Source organism: Accipiter gentilis, chromosome 2, assembly GCF_929443795.1.
Source record: "Accipiter gentilis chromosome 2, bAccGen1.1, whole genome shotgun sequence".
Classification (NCBI taxonomy): Eukaryota; Metazoa; Chordata; class Aves; order Accipitriformes; family Accipitridae; genus Astur; species Astur gentilis.
In genome coordinates this window covers 42,205,917-42,226,024 of record NC_064881.1, presented here as the reverse complement: position 1 = coordinate 42,226,024, position 20,108 = coordinate 42,205,917, and the positions used below count along the sequence as shown (strand labels likewise).

Below are 20,108 nucleotides of genomic sequence, written 5' to 3'. Positions count from 1 at the left end.
GAAATCTCTCAAAGCCTCAGCACACTTTAAACCCAGCTATGTCCTTATTTAATGTGAAGCACATAACTTTGGCAGCCAAATTTATTTTTGCCTGAAGACTGTTTTAATTAACGGTAGTAGGTCATTCTGACTAAAGAAGGAAGAGTACAACTGCTTTCATCTTAATCTTTCACTCTTTAATTAGAGATTGGCCTGAAACCAAGCCAGGAGCCCACACATCTTCACACCCACACATACTGGGCCAAAGTCATTATTGAATTAAATGCTATATCTCTCTATCTGTACACAATACATACTGCGATGGCAGTGACACTTGTGAAGTTGCTCTGTGTCTCCAATGCTGTAAGACTAAAACTTGTCCCTATACCTCTATAACAAAAGTTTAGGTCAGGAGTTCAAAATTCAAGTTCAGGTTTCAAGACCAGTGTCTACAGATGTAGTCTGTAACCTTGCCTACAAAATCAGAACCAAACCCAGACTCAGTCAACTCTTAAACTAAACCTTAGTTCAGAATTAAGTATCATACCAATGTGAATGACAACTGTGGTGATAGGACAGTCAGGGAAATCATGTTTGCTGAGCAGCTAAATAGAAAATGAGTAATGCAACAGTTATAGAGGAATGGGTCATAAGGGTATCTGGACTTAAAGAATAAGAAGAAGACCAGATAGTTGGCAACTAGTAGCAGCAGAAGGAAGTTAGCTGACTTCTCTGAGGGCAAGAGGCAACATTCTCAATTTGCAAAAATAGGAAACTCCTATCAGACATACAGAAAAAAATCTTCCCCAGGAGAGCGGTTCAGGACTGGAGCAGGTTGTCCAGAGAGGTCGTGAAATCTCCATCTTTCAAGATTTCAAAAATTCAACTGGACAAGTCCCTGAGCAACCTGATCTAACTCTGAGGTTAGCCCTGCTGTGAGCAGGAGGTTGCACTACGTGAGCTCCCAGGGGCTCCCCAACCCAATCTTCCCATGAGTCTGGGAGAATTAGGTAGTTTGTAAGCAGGAGACGACAGCCGGCAGTGCTGTGTGAAATAGTCACTGTATTTCTGTTGCCTGAAGTAACACAAAGGACTTCACCTTATTGTCACTTACGTCCACCAGTTCCCCATATTCACACTGTATTCTGTTCACTTTCCAATGTCTTCTCCGCTACTTGCTAGCTTGGGGAGTTTCATTGCCTTCAGTGAACTTCAGATGTCAACCAGGGAGCTAGAGGATTGGGTCAAAGGGCTGTTTTCCCAATCCAGTGAAGCAAACAGTAAATCCACACTGGGCTCCGGCTGAGCATGGACGGGATTTGGGGAGGCTGCTTCAGTGGGGAGTATTAGAATGAGCCCAAAACCGGGTGCTGGGAGTGGGGAAGCATTTCCTTTACAAGTCTGGCCCAGACATCACATGTGGAGTTAGGAGTCCTGGTGGTGTTACCAGCTGGGTGAGATACAGACATACATGTTGAGTAGAAATGTCCCTATCTGTGCTCTCTCGACAGTAATTTGTTATATAGACATCTTTGCTCTTTTAATGCACGTATTCATTATATACATTTACATGCATGTGTAAATATGCGATACATAAATCTAATAATTCCCTGATGCATTAATCTTCCTTTCTGCTCGCGTATGTCTCTCCCTTCCAGCTTATAATAAGCAAAGTGGTGTCAGGTCCACATCTCACCCTAGTCAGGGCCCACCGACGAAGCTCCACACTGCCAGGGCACACAGCATCCCAGGCAGTGCTGGCTGCTCTCCCAGCCTGGGCTGAAGGCTGTCACTCCAGCCAGGCACCACTCTGCTTGGGGCATCCTCCCATCCTCTCCAACTCATGGCATCTGATTAATTATGATCCCTGTAATTGTATCTTTTTACAATGAGGAATGTTAATCCTGGGGTTTGTTCCCTCTCCCAGTTTTATAAAGACCATAATAAGGGATATTTTTTTCTTGTCCCCCTGCATATTTAGACTGCAAATTTGAGGAAAGGGATGATCTCTGTCTTGATAACTGGGGGTGCTGGTAGTCATCGAGGCAGCGCACGTAACACTGAATAAGCTCAGTGAAGTCTCTGGCTTGAGCAGTCCTTTTTACTTTTCCATATTTGTTCATTTTCACCTGAATTGTAATAGGATCAGTGTATGAGTTTTAGAAGTTGTCTGACATCACCAATCTTCTCTGTGCACCTGTCTGCTGGCCGATTAGATTACAGCTTTTTTCCGCTCTGTTGCTTAGTGCATGATAATAGACATTTCATCCTCCCATTACATTAAAACGTAAGAAGAGTTCCTCTGGGTCAGATCAAAGGTTCAACCATCATAATTCCAAAACTGAGCAATCCCAAACGCTTAAGGAGAGAGAGCAGGATGAGTACACAGCATTGCAGCAAAGTGGTCGTTCTTTGGTAGACATTTCCATTTTCTAGCAGCTGGCCATTGATGGAGTTCGTACAGCAGCAGTTGCAGAGGGTCACTGTTTTTAACAGCCCCCAATGGCTCCAGCCTCCATCAAGGCTATGGGGGACCTGCAGCATCACATCCCACAGTGCTGCTCGGTCACATACGTAACCTGCGAACAAGCCCACTTTCCCACTTGCACATGGTGTTCAGACCAGCCCATTATCCGTGCAACATCCCACTCCCATGGTAAATGCAGTATCCTGTCCTCCTGAAAAAAATTGTTCAGGCCTGGTTTGGTCAATAACATGCCAACCTAGGAAACCTGCCTCAAGGACTCATTCAGAAACAGACTTTCTCAGACAAGTTACACTGTCCCACGGAAGAAACAGCTCTTCATTCTTACCGGGGGTCATGCTGCAGTAGTAGGGGCTGTATAGCACATACTGTTCTAGGATATGCCATGAAAAATGATTTCTAGTTTATTTATAAAGGAAATCCTAACGAAGCAGTGCTGATGTGCCCAGATGGTTGGAGATGTGTCTGAAACCATAATCCCTGGGAAAGAAAGAAGAGAGAGTTGTAAAGCAGGCAGCAGAAGTTTCATTGCTCGGGATCCTTGGCCCCAAATTGGCAGGGACCTGTGTGGGGACTCTGCAGGGAGCAGCAACCCCCCCGAGAGCAATAAGCTATTTAAACAGCACACGCTGTACTCTGGGTTAGCAGAAGTTTGCATAACTGTGCAAAGCCCTCGAGCCTGGGATCTTCTAAATAAATGCCACATTTATCAGTATCTAAAGCAGAAGAACATCCCACCTACCCTTCCCCAACCCCATGAAACAGTGTCATTAGTGAAGTCAGATAGCATCATTTGTTTCTTTAAGGGTTAAAAAAATAATCCACAGCCACTGCCAGGAAGAGGCAGAACTAAACAGGCGGCAAAGACTTAGAGCCAGAACAGAGATATAAAGCTAAATCAATCATCAAAACGGACCGCAATGAGAACATATACATACAGAGCAAGGCAGAAAGCGAGAGGCGTTTTGTTTGGGTAGCTAATGTTCTCTGGACGAGGAGAGAGAAATTCTCCTTTGAGTTTTTAATGCCACTCTAAATATTTATAGCAAGATCATGGCCAGCTGGTGAGGCAGCAGCGGCGGGGAGTAGGGAGGGGAAGGCGCATTTTTCCCAGTACCCCAACATCATCCTCCAGCTCGTCTCTTTACTCAAGGAGAGGGAAAAGGCTGCACATTGCCATGTTTACTCTCAAAGTGACTTATCTGCAGGAGTCAAGTACAGTAGCTCCTGCCCTTCCCCTCCCTCACCTCGCCTGGCCGTTCACACACACGTGTGCCCACACACGCACAGATTGTACAGGAAGGGAAGGTGCCACAGCCCCCAAAAAGCTCCACCCTGTCTTTAACACGGGTCTGGGCCTTCAGGGTTTTGACTAGCCTTCAGGCGTTTCACTACGTTGTTATGCTGCATTGAAAAGTCTCTGGGAAAGGCCACGTACGGCACGACCCATGATGCAAAGCTGCTGTTTTTAGAGGAACAGGCTGCCCCCATCCCTGCAGTCTGCTGGGCTGCGGATGCGGGGGCAGGAACATATGGAGGACTGCAAACACCAGCACGGCACGGGAGTTGACATAAGTGCTCTGTGGCTCCCAACGATTTTCGCTCATCTGCCTCGCTGTGACTAGACGCAGACATGACTCACCCGTGAGCCTTGGCTTTGAAAATGAGAAGGAGTTTTGCTTTAACCTTTGTGTTTCCCTGTGGTAGTGATGCTTAGAAATGGCATTTTGGATTCAGTCCCATCCCAGAGAAAAGGGAGGAACTTCAGCACAGATGAGGGGGCCCAATCCAGTTACCCAGGCATGGGCAGCCAATGCCATTTTTCTTAAGAAACCCAGGAAATTAGCACAGAGCTGGGACACATCACACTGGACCTGCTGGAGACCCCAGCTGGGGTTGTGGAGGATCTTCTACTGGCACGAGGCACTTGACTGATCCCAGCCCTGGGGATGGATTTAGGCTCATCATCACAGATAGCTACATGGGAGTGTTCAATAGGGACACCTACATGTGATTGAGGCAGCTGAGAACCTGTGGAGACCTAGCAGTGCCTGGAGGACTGTTCACCTGCCCAAATATAGGTGGTACCTACCGGTGACCTGAATCACTCATCAGACTTGGTTGTATTGACTAGACCTCACTGGCTGCAAAAGGAGCTCAGACACCTTGTTCGTGTGCAGGCATCTGCAGTTAGGGACCCCATCGAGGTGTCCGCCCTGGGGAGCTAAGTGCCACCCTGGGACCCTGGTTTCCAGCTTCCTGCACTCACTTCAGCAACCTGCTCCAGTCCTCCTACCCATAAGACCAAGCTTCCTCGAGCCACCTGCTTGAGAAGTTCTTTGCTAAGGGTTTCAGAGAGCCGAGATGCTTACACAAAAGGCCACAACCTGATATTTTCTATGTGAAATACCAAGCAGCGTCATAAAGATAAGCTGCTCCAAGAGCGAACTTCACTCTCCGCTTGGCAGAGGTAGCTGGGCTCTCCCTGCCCACCTTGGGGCAGCCCTGGGCACAGGCGTCGTGGTGCATCAGCATCTCCCACTGGATTGCAACGGGCTGACACTCCCCAGATCTCTCCATAAGGTGGTGACACGGTCCGTCCCACCGGGGTCCCTGGAAGCCCTTCTCTCTCCCTCTTTCTCCATGAAACTAGGGTGACGGTGCATTACCTAGCGCGAGGCGTTGCAGACTGTTTACAGGCTTCTAGAGTTCCCAGGCACTTTTAGGACAGGGTCCTGCCGCTGTTTCCAAACAGGCGGCCAGGACTTTTATAAGTGAACTTTCCTCCCCGTGTCTATTTATTATATGTAAGCATTTGCCAGAAAAACACCACTCGGGCATGCTCAGTACCGGCCAGGTCATTGCAAAAGGCAGCGTCGTCGTCACATGTGATAACAGTGAGAAGCCCGTGTGCTCCTATTCTTAGCGCTGGAATGTATACAATGCCCCACCGCCTCGCCGCTCCTGCGCACAGCTCCCGAAAGCGGCAAAAGTGACTTCAGAATAAACACATCCAGAAATCACCCTCTATGAATCACTTACCTACTGAAAGAAACGTCCTGTGGGTTTATAGGTTTTTATCCAGGCTCTAGCTGTGGAAAATCTCAGCAGAGAATAAACGACAGAGAGTAAGTGCATGCAGTGAAGGACAACAGAAGGTAAACGTTTCTACCCTACCGTTTCACTGCAGGTTGAGCAGTTAGCCATGCCAATAGATACTCATCATATTGTTCTGCCTGGCACTTAATTTAGTCATTGTGTGTCTGATTAACATAAAAAAAACACAGCTAAGCAGAGTTAATAAATAACCGTTTTAATGCAGATTCCCAGTCTCTAGGGTTTCGTTTGCCCTGCTGCAGAGTTCAGCTCCGCCAGATTTACATTCTTTGGGAGTGACTAACTCTAGGGGAAAGAGGCGCAAGCTACTAAACTGCTAATACTTTAAAATAGTGAATAAATGTCTAAGCGCATTTATTCAAAGTGATTAAAATGAACGAACCAATTGCTTCAGCGGTCCAGCTTTCATCCCAAATCAGTGAGATAACTTCAGTGCTTTTGCTTCTTGCCAGGGACACAGGCAGTGCTGACCTCAGAGCTGCAACCTATCTGATAACTTTATGAAAATTTTAAAGGGTCTTAGCGACCTTTTAGCTTCTTCATTATTTTCCCACTGTGCTTAACCCATGTTCCATTTTTATGCGTTAACAGTGAACGGATATTTAGAGCCACATCAAAGTCCTGATTTGTTCCCTTGGAGCTGGATATTTCAATAAAAGCTGCTAAGAATTTGGGTTTTTCTGCCAAGTCCAGAATTCATCTCTCTCCTATTTTGCTATGGAGGAGGGATCCGCTGAGGAGTTTCTCTTCAAAGACCAGGACTTCTCCTCCGAACTGCTGAGGCAGCTGAATGCTCTGCGGCAGAGCGGGATGCTGACTGATGTTACCCTCTGCTCCAGGGGCTTCGAAATCCCCTGCCACCGAAATGTGCTGGCTTCCAGCAGTCCATACTTCAAGGCGATGTTCTGTAACAACTTCAGAGAGAGTCACCAGGCTAAAGTCTTCCTGAAGGGCATCGACGCCGAGATTTTGGATCAGATTATCCTTTACGTTTACACAGGGGAGATTCTTATATCCGCTGAGAATGTCCTGTGCCTGTTGGAGACGGCCTCCATGCTGCAGTACGCTAAGCTGTTTGAGGCCTGCTCTGCCTACCTCCAAGACAAGTTGACTCCTGACAACTGTCTGAGCATGATTAGACTGGCGAAAGTCTTGAACTGCCAAAGCCTGAATAAGAAAGCCAAGGCTATGGCTTTGAAATGCTTTCCTGAGGTGGCCTCTTCTGACGACCTGAAGGACCTTTGTCCCTTGGAGCTCATCGATTACCTTGGGGACGATGAGCTCTGTGGGGAGGAGGAGCAGGTCTTTGAGGCACTGATGGTCTGGATCCGGCACGACCTCCAGGCAAGACAAGGCTACATCCAAGAGTTGTTTAAGAAGGTCCGGCTTCAGTACGTCCACCCAACTTTCCTCTTCCACTTCATTGCCAATGACTCCCTCGTTCAGTCGTCACCCACTTGCAGGAGCATACTTGAGTCAGCCCGGAGACATATGTTTTCCTTGTACAGCACCAACACGCCTGACATCAAGCCCATGCAGCATGTTCCTCGGAGGTACTCCAACCAAGAGTTTCTCATAGTCATTGGTGGCAGGAAGGACAGCCAGCAGACGACGAGAGACGTCTTGCTCTATGATGACAAGACAAACCAATGGCTAAGCCTGGCCAAGCTTCCCGTGCGCCTGTACAAAGCCTCTGCAGTGAGCTTACACAGTAACATTTATGTGCTGGGAGGGATGCCTGTTAGCAATAAGAAAAGCCCGGTCAGTGATAATATTTACATTTACTCCCTCAAACTCAATCAGTGGAGGTTGGTTGAGCACATGTTAGTTCCACGTTACTCCCACAGAAGCTTGGCATACAAAAATTACATTTTATCATTCGGAGGAATTGGTGAAAACCAGGAAATCCTGAATTCTGTGGAAAGATATGATAGCGTCTACAACACCTGCGAGAGCATGGCAAACATGCCTGTTGCCGTCCTTCACCCTGCTGTTGCTGCCAAAGATCAGAGGGTCTACCTCTTTGGGGGAGAAGACATTATGCAAAACCCTGTCCGGTTGATACAGGTAATGGTCAGTCCTGCTTGTTATAGGCAGTTTCATCTAAGGTATTCAGCAGTTCACCACCCTCCTGAGGAAATCAACCACCCCCCCCCAAAAAAAACTTTATTGTGAGTTGCAGCGAGAGGCAAGATGAGTTGACACACGGCTTCAGGGAAGTCTTGTCTGCAAGGAGCATTGCAACTCTTTCATTTTCCCCTTGGAGTGTTTTTCAGGCACAAGCCCCGAGGTACTTCTTTAGGTGTCAGTCAGCTCTGCCACTGGTGGGCACTGGGGCCAGGGCTGCTGCAGGTGATGCTATGGCAGGCAGCAGCTGACCCCCCTGCCTGGCTTCATGCTCGTAGCCAATCTCACCGAAATCAGCGCTTTCCACTTGGCGGCCAAGCTGGGTCTCAGCCACGCACCTGCTCACTCGCAGCAAAAGCAAAGATTCACGATAATTAGAGTGATTAGATTCTCACTCATCAAGGGGCCAGGACTTAAACTGACAGTTATTTCGTATAAACAGTTGTGTTAAAAATGTGGCTCCTGCCACATGTTGCTGGCTTCCTGCCTGCTTTCAGCAATTACACTCTATTAGAAGGAAAAAATACATGAAATCCTTTCTTATCTGATTTGATGCTTTAGCAACATCATAGTGTTACTTTCCCTATGAGTGTTTTTCACTGGTTCAGGTGTTTTAACTAAGAAGGATCATTAAAGGCTAAGATAGCAGCCAGCATATGAGCAATACTTCTTTACGGTGATAATGCTACTTGATTATCAGGGGGAAGGAAATGTATTTATCAGTTAGTGGGGAGATGTCCTGGAGATATTTGCTATATTAAGAAGTGGGTGACGTGACATAAAAGTTTGTGTCGCACAGATACAGATGGCTGAATGATTATCATCTGGCAACAGCTTTTTCTCCCATAAATTGATGACTTGGATACCACTCTAAGTCCCATTAACAAGTCCATTTGCCAATCTGAGTGCATACCAGCCACCAGCACAAATATAGCAGCTAGGCAAACACGGTGGCTGCCAGCAGAGCTAGGTGAAGTTGAGGTTTGTTTGCCCAGGAAATTGTGAAGGCTAAGGCAGGAATACACAGAATAACTGGAAAATGAAATGAAACGGCTTGCACTTTGGGAGAGCATTGTCCAAGAGTTACAGTGATTTAATGGCCGTGCAAAGATTTACAGCCAAGAAGCTTGCATATGGCAGATGATACACTCTGCCTTAGCGCGTGTGCTAGCATCTCCTGAGCAGACAAGCCTGGAGAAGTAGAACGCTGTCCAAGGGGACATATTAGGAAAAAAAGTGGGTAAATTCCCAGATTTCCAGCAGTTCAAGCCAGGGGATTGTATTCATTAGGACAAAATAAAGACCATAAGTTCCTCTGTAATTACAATTGCCAGTTAAAAAGCAACATAAACAGTTGTGTGTGGATCTTATTTATTTGTCAGGTTTACCATGTGTCCAGGAATACGTGGTTTCGTATGGAGACCAGAGTGGTGAAGAATGTCTGTGCACCAGCTGTCGTGATTGGAGACCAGATTATCATCGTTGGTGGTAAGGGCTCTGTTTCACCCTCCCTGCCTGTCTCCCCCTGCCCAGCACCTACAGGATTTCGCAGCCTTCCTGCTTGGGATGCTCCCTCAAAAAGCACATGGAGCTTGGGAAGGAGAGGAGGAGTGTGTCCACCCTCCATACACATCTCTCATGGGGTCTCATGGCCATGGAAGTTGGGACGAGTTCTCCATGAGGCACCTTCTTACTCCAAGTAGCAGGACCTGGGTGGGGGGAAACTGGGGAAAAGCCAATGCAATTTAGTGCTCTGGAGAAGAAGGGAGGAAGCCAAAGGCATGGGGGTCCTGCTCCTCCCCTGCTGACTCACAGTCTGGCACTCCCTGACTGCTCTTCTTGGAAGGGTGGAGAACGCAGTTACCACAAGGCCATGGACAGCTTGTAGGGATGGGTGAGCTACAGGGCTATGAGGGGTCGATTGGTCCTGTAGCTGCCTCCTGGGGGTAACTGTGAAATGTCCTGAGAGGGGCATGAAACACTCGGAGAGGGGAAACTTCTCAGTGTCTTTTTCAACCTCTGCCCATGGCACTTTGATGGGTTACGTGTCATTGGTAGTTGGGTACTCTACAGTCCTTAATGCAGCTCACCTGATCACAGGCTGGCATGAGGAAGCACGTGTTAGATTATTTAAGGGAAAATGAGACATAAGGAAGCTTTAGCAGAGCAGGGGACTGAACCCAAATCACACAGGACTCAAACGTGGTGTCATCTCTCAGTTGGAGGCCACTGCTACCCTTTGCAGTGAGAATAGGGGAAAGCTGAGTCAAAAGGTCCAAGACTATCAGGCTCCTGTGTGGCAGATTACCCTGACTTCAGACCACAGTGCCCAAAATACAGTATTTTCAACTCTCTTATCTTCAAATGCATTAATCTGAAGGGCCTGTATCAACCCAAGTCTGCTGCTGATGAGCTTAAGTTCTCAATTTATTTTTTACTTATCTAACAAAAGCCACAGAAATTCATATTAGCTTTAAACATCTTTCATTTTGCTCGAAAGTAGAGAGATTCATCATGGTCAGGTTTTATTTACCAGCTTCCATGCCAAAATATTGGCCAAACACTTTTAGTTTATCAACAACAGTAAAAACAGTTAAAACCTACAAAAATAATATTTTCTCTTAAAAATAGCTTTCATCACATTTCAGATCCTTTTTGCATGACTGGACGCATCATAGCAAAGGGGAGTGGGTTGGCCTAAGCAAGACAGGCTTTGCTTTTTGTTAGGGGAAAGTGGCTTCAAGGCCTGCAAAACGTGGCCCAAAGCAGGTTGTTTGCCATGGGCACTCTTGACTATCTACGGAGATACATGGGCAAGGTACTGCTGGGTACCAAGCTTCCAAACCTCCACTGCTCCAGGGCAATGGCCCTGGTACCAGCCCTTACCTCTCAGCAGATGTAAGGTTACATGACCCCTCAGTGGAAGAGCTGTCCATTGGGTCACTGGCATGGTGACCAGCACAGATGCAGCGCCGAGGGCTTTGGGACTGGAGCGAGCACCGGTGGCACTGTGCTGTTGAGTACCCAGCTCCATTCAGTAGACAGCTATGACTTCAACCCAACAAGGCATTGTTGCTCCCTTCCCGTGTGGCATTGGTTTCTGTATTTCCGAGTGAAACTCCGGGAGTCTGTTGGGTGAAAAGAAATACTTTGGGATGTTTGAAGGCACATGCAGAAAACCACAAGCTCCAACTGTGTTTGACAGGTTGCTTGCCTGATCTGATGGGTTTTATGGTGCTCGTTGAGCCTTGGCTGCCAAGGTGCTATGAGACAGGGTGAGGACAAACAGGAAGGGAAGATAGACAGGCAGGCATTCTTGTGACCCGTCATCACTTCCCAGCTTAGATATCTTAATTCTGCCAAATTATGTACCAGTATAAAAGGTTTTATTGAAGACTAGCAGGAAATGTGTTATTCCTTCTGCTGTCCATAAGCTCTAATTCCCATCTGTCTCTTCCACCTTTGGCTTTGCATTTAGGGTACACCCGGAGAATAATTGCTTATGATACAAAAGGCAACAAGTTTGTTAAATGTGCAGACATGAGGGACAGACGAATGCATCACGGGGCCACTGTCATCAAGAACAAGCTGTATGTCACAGGAGGACGATGTCTCACCGTGGACAATGTCATTGAGGACTTGGATTCCCTGGACTGCTATGATCCAGAGACTGACACATGGACACCAAGGGGAAAACTGCCACACAAACTCTTTGACCATGGGTGCCTTACACTCCAGTGTGTCCCTTGTTCTAACCTTCTCTAAATGACCTTCGGTACTTCCCAGGACATTTTGTGCTTTCCTTCCCAGAAAGGACCCACCTTGCTCTGCAGAGAGCACATGGGGAATCCTCATGCGGTCCCACAAACTCTTGACCTTGAAGGCACCAGCGGCGTTACACATTCCCCAAATGCTCTGCCAGAAAGGTCATGAGCTTTGTGCTCGTGCCGTATTCAGCTGACCAGTATTGCATGTGGTGCTGCTAAGCCCAGCCCAGAGGCCTTACCCAGAGTCTCAGCAGAAAACAGGAAAAAGATACTTGGTAAGAACCTGGTGCAGGATTTGGCCCGGTACGGACTTTAAAATGAACGGTGAACAGGAATGCTGGTATCTCCAGGGAAAGTAAGATCTGGGTAACCTGCATTTGTTAGCATGCTAACTCAGTTGCATGCCATGGCCCTTTGCTGCTCGGTGCTGACCAAGCTTTCCATTTCGAGCAGTGGGAGCATTTAGAATAGGAATCCCCAAGTTCTAGTCTTGCAGCCAGCCCAGCAGCAGCTGCCTGCGTTAGCTATGGCAGTCATCTCACAAGAAATAAAATTTTAATGTTGCTAACATCAAATTAGAAATTAGGAAAAGGCTGATGCTTTGATCTGAATTCTCACATTGCGACAAGATGCAGATTTGACTTTTCTGAGCTGCCACTCTTTTACAGTGCAGGGAAGATTATTGTTCCATCTGCCTGCTCTCCAAAGGAGCAGGAGAATGTGGGATGGAAATGAAGATTGTCTGCACCTTCTTTTTTGAGGGATCTTGTTTTGCAGGGAGCTTGCTTCTCCTTTTGCATCAGGGATAGCAGTGGGGTTAGTTAGGAAGGCCTTTGGCTGATGGAATTCCTGAAATCTGGAATAGCAGAGGCAACACATGGAGGAAAGGGGATGTAAAAGAGAAAAGGTATTTGTGAGGAAAAAAATTTTTTTTCCCTTTCTCCTCTCTCCAAACCACTGGAAAACAACGATGAGAGAAAGCCAGTGACAGGAAACCAGCTTTCCAAGAAGAGCAAGTCTAAGTCTGCCACTTGGCAAAGCAGCTCTGGCTCCACCAATATTTTTGTGGGGTTCTGCCACTAAGTGCATATTTTTAAAGGGAGGGGATTAATCATCAGATACTGAACAGGCTGTGAACTGCTGTCAGGTCACCAGGCTTGGTAAGATTGCTGAGATAGCAATCTTTAAAGATAGCACTGATGACCATCATCTATACAAAGGATGGCAGAAACAACACCCCTCTTTCCTCATATTTGAAAGAAAGTGGGATATTTCTGAGGGTACGGGGTGGCATGAGGAAACCACGCTCAACCCTCCTCTTCACAGAAGGCTGCACAGCCATATGGTCACCATCATGTTGCAGGACACCATCTCCAACTGCTAAGATCCCCTCCCATAAGCCTGTATCTGGGAGTGGAAGAGCGACAGAAATAGTTAACGAGGTGGGGGGCTGGAAAGAAGAATTGTGTATCAACTGCTGTTTTAACAATGCAAAATAAAATGGTTGTTATTGTTTGTATGAGCTTTGTGTCCAGGAGTCCCCATTGTTCCCTCTGCATTGTTGATAAAGGGATTTGGGTTTGTACCAGCAGTTTTTGCCAGGGTTTCCTTCTAAGGATCTGAGTAAACCTGCAAAAAATGAGTGGGAACCCAAACTCATCTCCCAGCTCAGAAGCCTTTGGCTATGTTTCTCCTCTGTCTTTCAGTCTATATCATCATCTCCTCTCCGTGCAAAGCAGGGCTAAATCACAGCACTTGCCAAATTGGACCAGAGCAGTGATTCATTCTGCTTCCTCACAGGCCAGCTCCAGCTCTCAGGAGAAAGAAGCCTTGTCATGGCCAATTATGGAAAGTCTGCCCCGGGGAGATGTTTATTCCTAAACCCGCAGTGCCGCCTTCCCAAACTCCTTCCTGTTGTGACCCCACTCAGCTCCAAAACTCCGGGAGACGCCAATTGCTGCCATGCATTTTAGCTGACACGGATTCCTGCCAGGCTCGTGACTGTACCCAGAGCCGAGGAAAAAAAGCTGACTTGGGGCCATAACCCCATGTTTGCAAACCATTGCCACAGTCATTGGTTTATGCTTGGAAGCAAACAGATTTTTCTAATTCCCATATCATATAACTAGTGATTTTCTCAGCATTCATGCAGGGACCAAATAGTACCTTGCACAGCTGTAGCTAGGCAGGAAATGGGGAGCGCAAAGAAGAGGCACAGTCGCAGCAGCATTGAGCACAGCATCCTTCCACTGGTCCTTGGCGAGCCCTCACATCTCCCCCCAAGCCCTTGGAGATGCCAAGGGCTATGGCCAGCTCTGCTCTGGCTGCAACCCTATGGTCCTTCCTTCCACAAACTCCTTACTTCATGCCCATAAATTAAGGAATTTGGGTTTGCTGGGCAGTCAATACAAAGCCTGGTTTCTGATAGACTTCCGTCTTGTGGTCAATTGGCTTTGATGCAAACTCTGATCAAAGCTCTTGGGGCTCTTTGCAAAAAGGGTTGAAATCAGAAAGCAGTGTTGAGCCTTACCGAGGCAGACAAGAGCCAGCAGAGTCACTCGGTCATAGGGAGGCAGCAGCACATGCAGCTTCAGGGCAGGGGATATGCAGCCCCAGGGCAGATGCTCTGGGGAGAAGGGATGCTGCCTTTCTAATCAGGTGCTGGCCGCCGCCTGGCCCACCTACAGCAATACCTAGTACCATCCCAAGTGCTTTGCAACTGTCGTGCCCAGTGGTGCTATCGGTGAAAGCACTTCTAGCAAAGGTTGACCAAGGTACCCCTTTCTCCAGTGTCAGGAGGAGACTTTCCTGAGCAGGATCTGCAAGGCCACCACTACCAGGAACACTTTCTGAGTCATCACATGTTTTTCCAGAGGTCTCATAATCTTGATATTCAAGCATTAGATGGGAATCCCCCATGGGAGAGCAGCAAGGTACTTCACAAATACAATGACAGCCTCATGAAGAGGTGGGAATTTGTTGATCTTTATTTAATAACCATGGAAGCCAAGGAAAAGAGACTTTTAAGAAAGGGTCATTGACTTGGGGGTCAACTTTTAGAAGGGCTGAGCACCTGCCGCTTTTTTTCAAATCAGGGAGCGCTCTGAAGGCTCATCACCTCCAAGGTCCCATTCCTGGGTGTCCCGAGACAGTCACTAGATTGTGGAAACCATAGGACCACACGGCTGAAAGCAGCCTGCTCCATGGAACAGTGAGTTACCCAGTCCTTCATGGCAGGTACTTGTCCAACACATTGAAAATCTCCCATGAGAGACGCTCTGCTACCTCCCTAAGTAACGTACTTGAGTGTGTTATTAACCTCACAGCTTTTAATACTGTCTAGCATAAATCTTCTCTGCTGTAACTTCTGCCATCCCCACAGAGATAAAGGGCAATCAATTACCCTTTTTGATACCATATTTTTTTTATATCTTTAAAGTTTATTAGGATGTTTCAAATTCTGTAGACTAAACAAACCCAGCCCTTTCAATCTTTCCTCATAAGTCATGTTTTCTAGACCTCTGATCATTTTTGCTGCTCTCCTCTGGACAATTTCCATTTTTTTTTTACTTAAGTGCAGGGCCGTGGCTCAGCTCCACAGTACTAAGAAGGGCAATAAACCCCTTCTGTGTCTTACCTACAGCACTCCCGGTCTCACCGCCCAGAAGGACTTTTGCTTTTCACAGCAGCAGCAGATTACTGACTTGGGTTCGGCTGCGCTTGGGATTAATGAATGCTTGCAAGTTTGGGCAAGGTCACATGGAAAGACTGCGGGAGATCCAGGATCTCCCAGGGTTATGCCGTAACTCCGTCTTTGCTTTGGCTCACCAGGACCTCGAGCCAGATCCCGTTGAAAACAATAAGACTCTCCATGGGCTTCAGCAAGGGGCTTTGGAGCGGGCCCTAATTATTGTGTTCTCAGCTGGGTTCATCACTAATTCTATTAATTTTAACAGCAAATATTTAATGTTTGAGTCATTTTTTATACTAGGGGAAAAGTTTCAGGGGAAAAAAAAAAAAAAAAAAGGAAGGGAGGAGGTTGCATTTTCTTTTTAACTTTCTTCCACTTCCCTTGCTGCAAACTCAGAGCTGAACCCTGCTGCACAGGCAGCCTGTGGTGGCAGGCAGCTTTGCTTTGATCTTAGCAAAGAGCTTCATAGGTTAAGCCCGTGTTTTTTCACTGTAACTGTTTATCAAACAATACAATTTTTTCCAAGGGCAGCCTTTTTCTTGCACAGTAATATGTTTATAATTATAATGCACTTCCTGCTTCTTTTTGATTAAACACACCTGACAAAGTAGGAAAGATATCGATGCATAAATAAATGGGCACTCCAAGTTCATTGCTTCGTCAGTCCTTTTTTTCCAAACGCCAAGGAGTTCACTGCGAGGTGAATCCTCTAGCTGAGAAGGAAACAATTGGGGAGAGCATATATGAATAGCGTACAGGGTAATTTATCCCTGGCATTGTTCCTTAGCCTGACCTGAGAGCCATTAATAATTGACAGCGGCAAAAACAATCCCTTTTTAAAAATATAAACATCCATAGTTTCTTTCCAGCTGCTTGAAAGCTCCCACACAGAAGTGAAACAGCCATATTCCCCATGGCACAAATGAGCATGAATTCCTTGATGCAAGCTTGCACCAGCAAAGGAGCTGAGACCTGCTAATTCGTGGACTGCTAATAATGTTTTCAGCGGCCGTTTCTGATGAGTTTGCCTGGGGTCAAAACGAAGCACAGCACACATGGAGAAACTGGTGTCTCAGGCTGCCGTTGCCACCGAAGTCAACAGGGCTCCTCAGGTTTTGTGCTGGAGAACTGAGATATTGATCTGGCCTCTTCTGTTTATTGAAGTTTCCAAAATAGTAGCAGAGTAGCGAGGAGCCCAACTGCTCTGTCACTCGGGAAGTCACCCGCCGGCTCCAGCTGCCGCTTGTCACTTCTCTCCCTGGGGCTCTTTGTTTGCCTGCACTTCTTTCATGTTGCAAGAACCCTTTCTGAGAAAAGCAAGGACCAGCACGTCTCGAGCAGCCCCGGGCTGTGAGGTGGATGCCTCGTGGCTGCTTTTAATGCTAGGCATCCCCACAGCTGTTGGAGACATTTGGCTTTAAGCTGGGGGTGAGCCATGGGGTAAAATAGCACTGGAGGTGGGAAAAGGTGGCAGTATCTGCTCCACTTCTTCATCTGGTCATGAAGATGTTTATACACCATCCTCCTATATCTAATCCTCCCATATCTAGTCCTCTGAAGTTTGTTTCTCAATCAGGCTGTGTCTTCTGATGAATAAGCCATGTCCCACCATCCCTCCCTAAAGCAAGTGTGCTAGGACAAGGGCAAAGGCATGTCTCCTTCCTCAGGTCCCCCAGTGTCACAGCCGTAATGACATCCCTTGAGTTTTGCCCTGGTCTTGGCACGTCACTGCGGATTCTCCTTGCTCTTGGACACTTTCTCAGGCCAAACAACTGGGCAGATGTGCTCTGCAGGTGCCCTGCACCCACGTTTGGAGGTGGCAATGACTGCCCAGAGCACCAGGAAGTGACACCAAGGACTCTCAAGTCCGAATTTTCAAATTTCGAGTACAAATTTGCTCCCGGTCTGGCAAATCAGCCAAAACCAATCTGAGCCTTAGAACAGAGCCCCGACACCTCTCTGTGAGAGCTGGGGGACTGCAGGAGCATGTGTCCAGCCCTGAGAAGCAGAGAGCAAACTGCATGGAGGGTGCTGCAATGTGAAACTTGGCTGCAAAGCTTCGGTGCTGGGAAAGTGCAGTGTTTTATCCAGATCAGCAGCAAGCCCTGGAACTAATAGGGTTGATTAAACCGTTTTGATGTGCATGGTATGTGGAGATAAGGGCCCAATTCACAAGGGCTTCTAGTGAAAATTAGATGTTAACCATAACAGTATGTGACATCCCCTGACAGGGGTGAGGAAGACTGCTGGAAGACAAGAGACAAGTACAAACCAAGGGGGCAAAAGAGGCAGCTCTTGGGAGAGCAAAGTTACCACAAACTTGCTGGATCTGTTTTGATGCTGAAATGACATGGACCCTGGCACCAGGCAGATTGAAAGCAAGGGAACTATGCCTGCTTTATGTTGTTATGACACATGTATTTCCCCGAAAATGACATTAAAGAGTACCAGAGACTCAAACATTTTTCTGTTTATCTGTTCCCCTGGTAGGGCTGTTACTCTTAGAGACAACCTGAGCACTGCAGAATATGGCCCGTGTCAAGAAAACTTTGCCTCTGGCACGAGGACCGTTAGCAAGCCTGACGTGGGAAGCCAGCCCAGGGGGTCAGGGCGTGCACGGCTATTGCCCACTGCTGCCTGGCAGGACGGCATGCCTTTGAGACACACAAAGGCAGGAGCCAGCGGAGGAGACTCCCCTGCCATGCACTGAAGTTCACAGATAGGAAGCCAATAGCAGAGGGCAATTCTTCCCCAAGGTGTTGACCTGGAGTTCATCCTGTGCAAAAGCAAGGAAAGGCTCCTCATCACCTAGGCTGTGTCGATGGTGCCTCCGTATGCTTCAGGCCACGTTTCAGCCCTGGGAGAGCTTGCACCTGAATTAGCCATTAATAGGATTCCAAATTCCCCCAACCCATGGTGTGAACTAACCCATGCATGTGCAAGCAATGCCTACATAGCCATGGCATCTTAAGGAGAAGACTCCAGCAGCTTAACTGGGCACCAGCTCAAGGCTTGACCAAGGAGGAAAGCAGAGAGGTCCTATGGACATTCTTCAAGACACTGTGATATTTAATGGATAATTCAGACCTTTTTAAAAGAAGGCAGTCTTTAGGCTTGGGAGGTCCTGTCTGAAGCCCTGAAGGCTTCCAGCTGAGGGATCCTGTTTAGAGCCTACAAGAGTTGTCTTTCTGCTCATTATAACTTGGAACAGATATCAGTAAATAGAATCTGTTTTTTCTGCAGGCACAAGGGCCTCTGGAAATTTTGTCAAGAGAAAAACAGCAACACTCAGTGAAAGAAGCTCCAAAAAACTCATGAGGGATTCAAAGCAGAGGGCACGGGGCTCAGAGCATCATCAGCTGAAGCTTCAAAGCATCCAGATCATTTGTTAGGCAAGAGCAACACCTTATGCCATAACCTGGATAACAGAAGTAGAACTCAAAAAAAAGTCAGCTCTTCCCTGTGGCTCCCTGGTCCACAGCCCATCCCACAGATCAGCACGCAAATGCAATCAAACAAGTGACAAGGCCCAGGGCTTCCTGGAAACTCGGGCAACATGTGACAGATGGGCATTAGCTGTCTAACACCAACCTCTTCTGTCCCCAGGTGCCCCATAGCCAGAAGGGCATCATTACCCTAAAACATACCTAGGAGAAGAGTTTTTTCCCTAGTTTTCAACATCTAGATTTTTTCCCTTCCCCAGGAAACGTAGCAGAAGGTTTGGGACAACCCTAGGAATAGGCACACAACTGGGAAAGAATCCCTTCTGCTTTTAAAAACAAATGCTTTATAGAGTAAGGAGAAAACATTCAGACAGCTCAGGGCTCTCTGATTTCCAGGAACAAACTATAAAAACCATTTAGATTGACTGAAAATACTTTGTCATTTCTCCTTCACATTTCCAAAGCGATTTCAAAGATAAGGTGATAGTTAATGCAGACCAGCCTCCCTAGGACTGTCACCAGGGAAGGGAAATGATTACATGGATCAGCAGGGTTTTGCCTTTATCATATTTGTTTGATTCTAGAATATATTATTTTCTGCTGATTTGTGGCTGGAATAATACAAATACATGGATTTTCATGTAAATACAACATACCACTTTGTGGCCGCAGGATGTTGGTGAGCTCAGCTTGATCAGGAGAAAATCCCTGCCCAGGTTTTAGTAGAAATCTGCAGACACACTGCTAGCAGAATAGTGGTACTGCCAGGCTCAGTGGGATATGGCACTTGCAAACAGCATGAGTCATTTGCCCTGGAGCTGTAGGAGCAGAGAACATCTGAAGATCTAGATCAGATTGGTGAATCAGCAGCATCTGACACAGTTTAAGAGGTTAAGCCTATTTATAGACAAATGAGGGTAATTTTCATAGATGAAGGGATTGGATTTTTTTTTAATAAATTCAAAATAAACTCTAGGGAGGTGAATACTGAGATCTGTACTCAGTTAACTCCTTGGAGACGAGAGGAAGTTTGTCCAAGACAGGGATGGAGTCAAAGGAGCGAGAAACTTAAGAGTGCATTATCCTCATTGCTTTGCTTTTTATCCACTCGCAGGATTAAGTTACGCTTTCAGGACAGTACAAAGCATCCCTGTGGAGCCAGAGCTTGAGCTCCCTGCCTGGCACACAGGTGGGATTCCCTTGGCACCTGTGTGAGTGCATTTGATGGGGAAAACTGGGAGGGGCAAATCAGATGTGCACCTGTGCGGAAACAAGCCCCTTCTTTACAGGGGACTTTCTGTTCATCATTTCTTGACTTACTTCATACTTTACTCTTTGTTATCACTAATGGTGGACATAACAGTTAGTTTGCCAATGTGTATCAGCACCAGAGTTGTATGGCATCATCAGTCAAGTGAGAAAGATGGGACTTACTGAGTGATTGTGGGTAAAAAGTTATTTCTTTTATGTCTCCATTGCCACATCATTAAAATAAGGAT

The 20,108-nt window shown here is 46.9% G+C and overlaps 1 protein-coding gene across 1 annotated transcript; it reads left to right on the top strand.

Annotated features, from left to right (window-relative positions):
* The first annotated feature begins 6,289 nt into the window (after positions 1–6,289).
* KLHL38 (kelch like family member 38) lies at positions 6,290–11,473 on the top strand. Its single transcript, XM_049824002.1, has 3 exons — positions 6,290–7,648; positions 9,091–9,196; positions 11,187–11,473. Exons 1-3 carry the CDS (start codon positions 6,299–6,301, stop codon positions 11,471–11,473), a joined length of 1,743 nt encoding a protein of 580 aa, XP_049679959.1. The 5' UTR covers positions 6,290–6,298.
* The last annotated feature ends 8,635 nt before the right edge of the window (positions 11,474–20,108 follow it).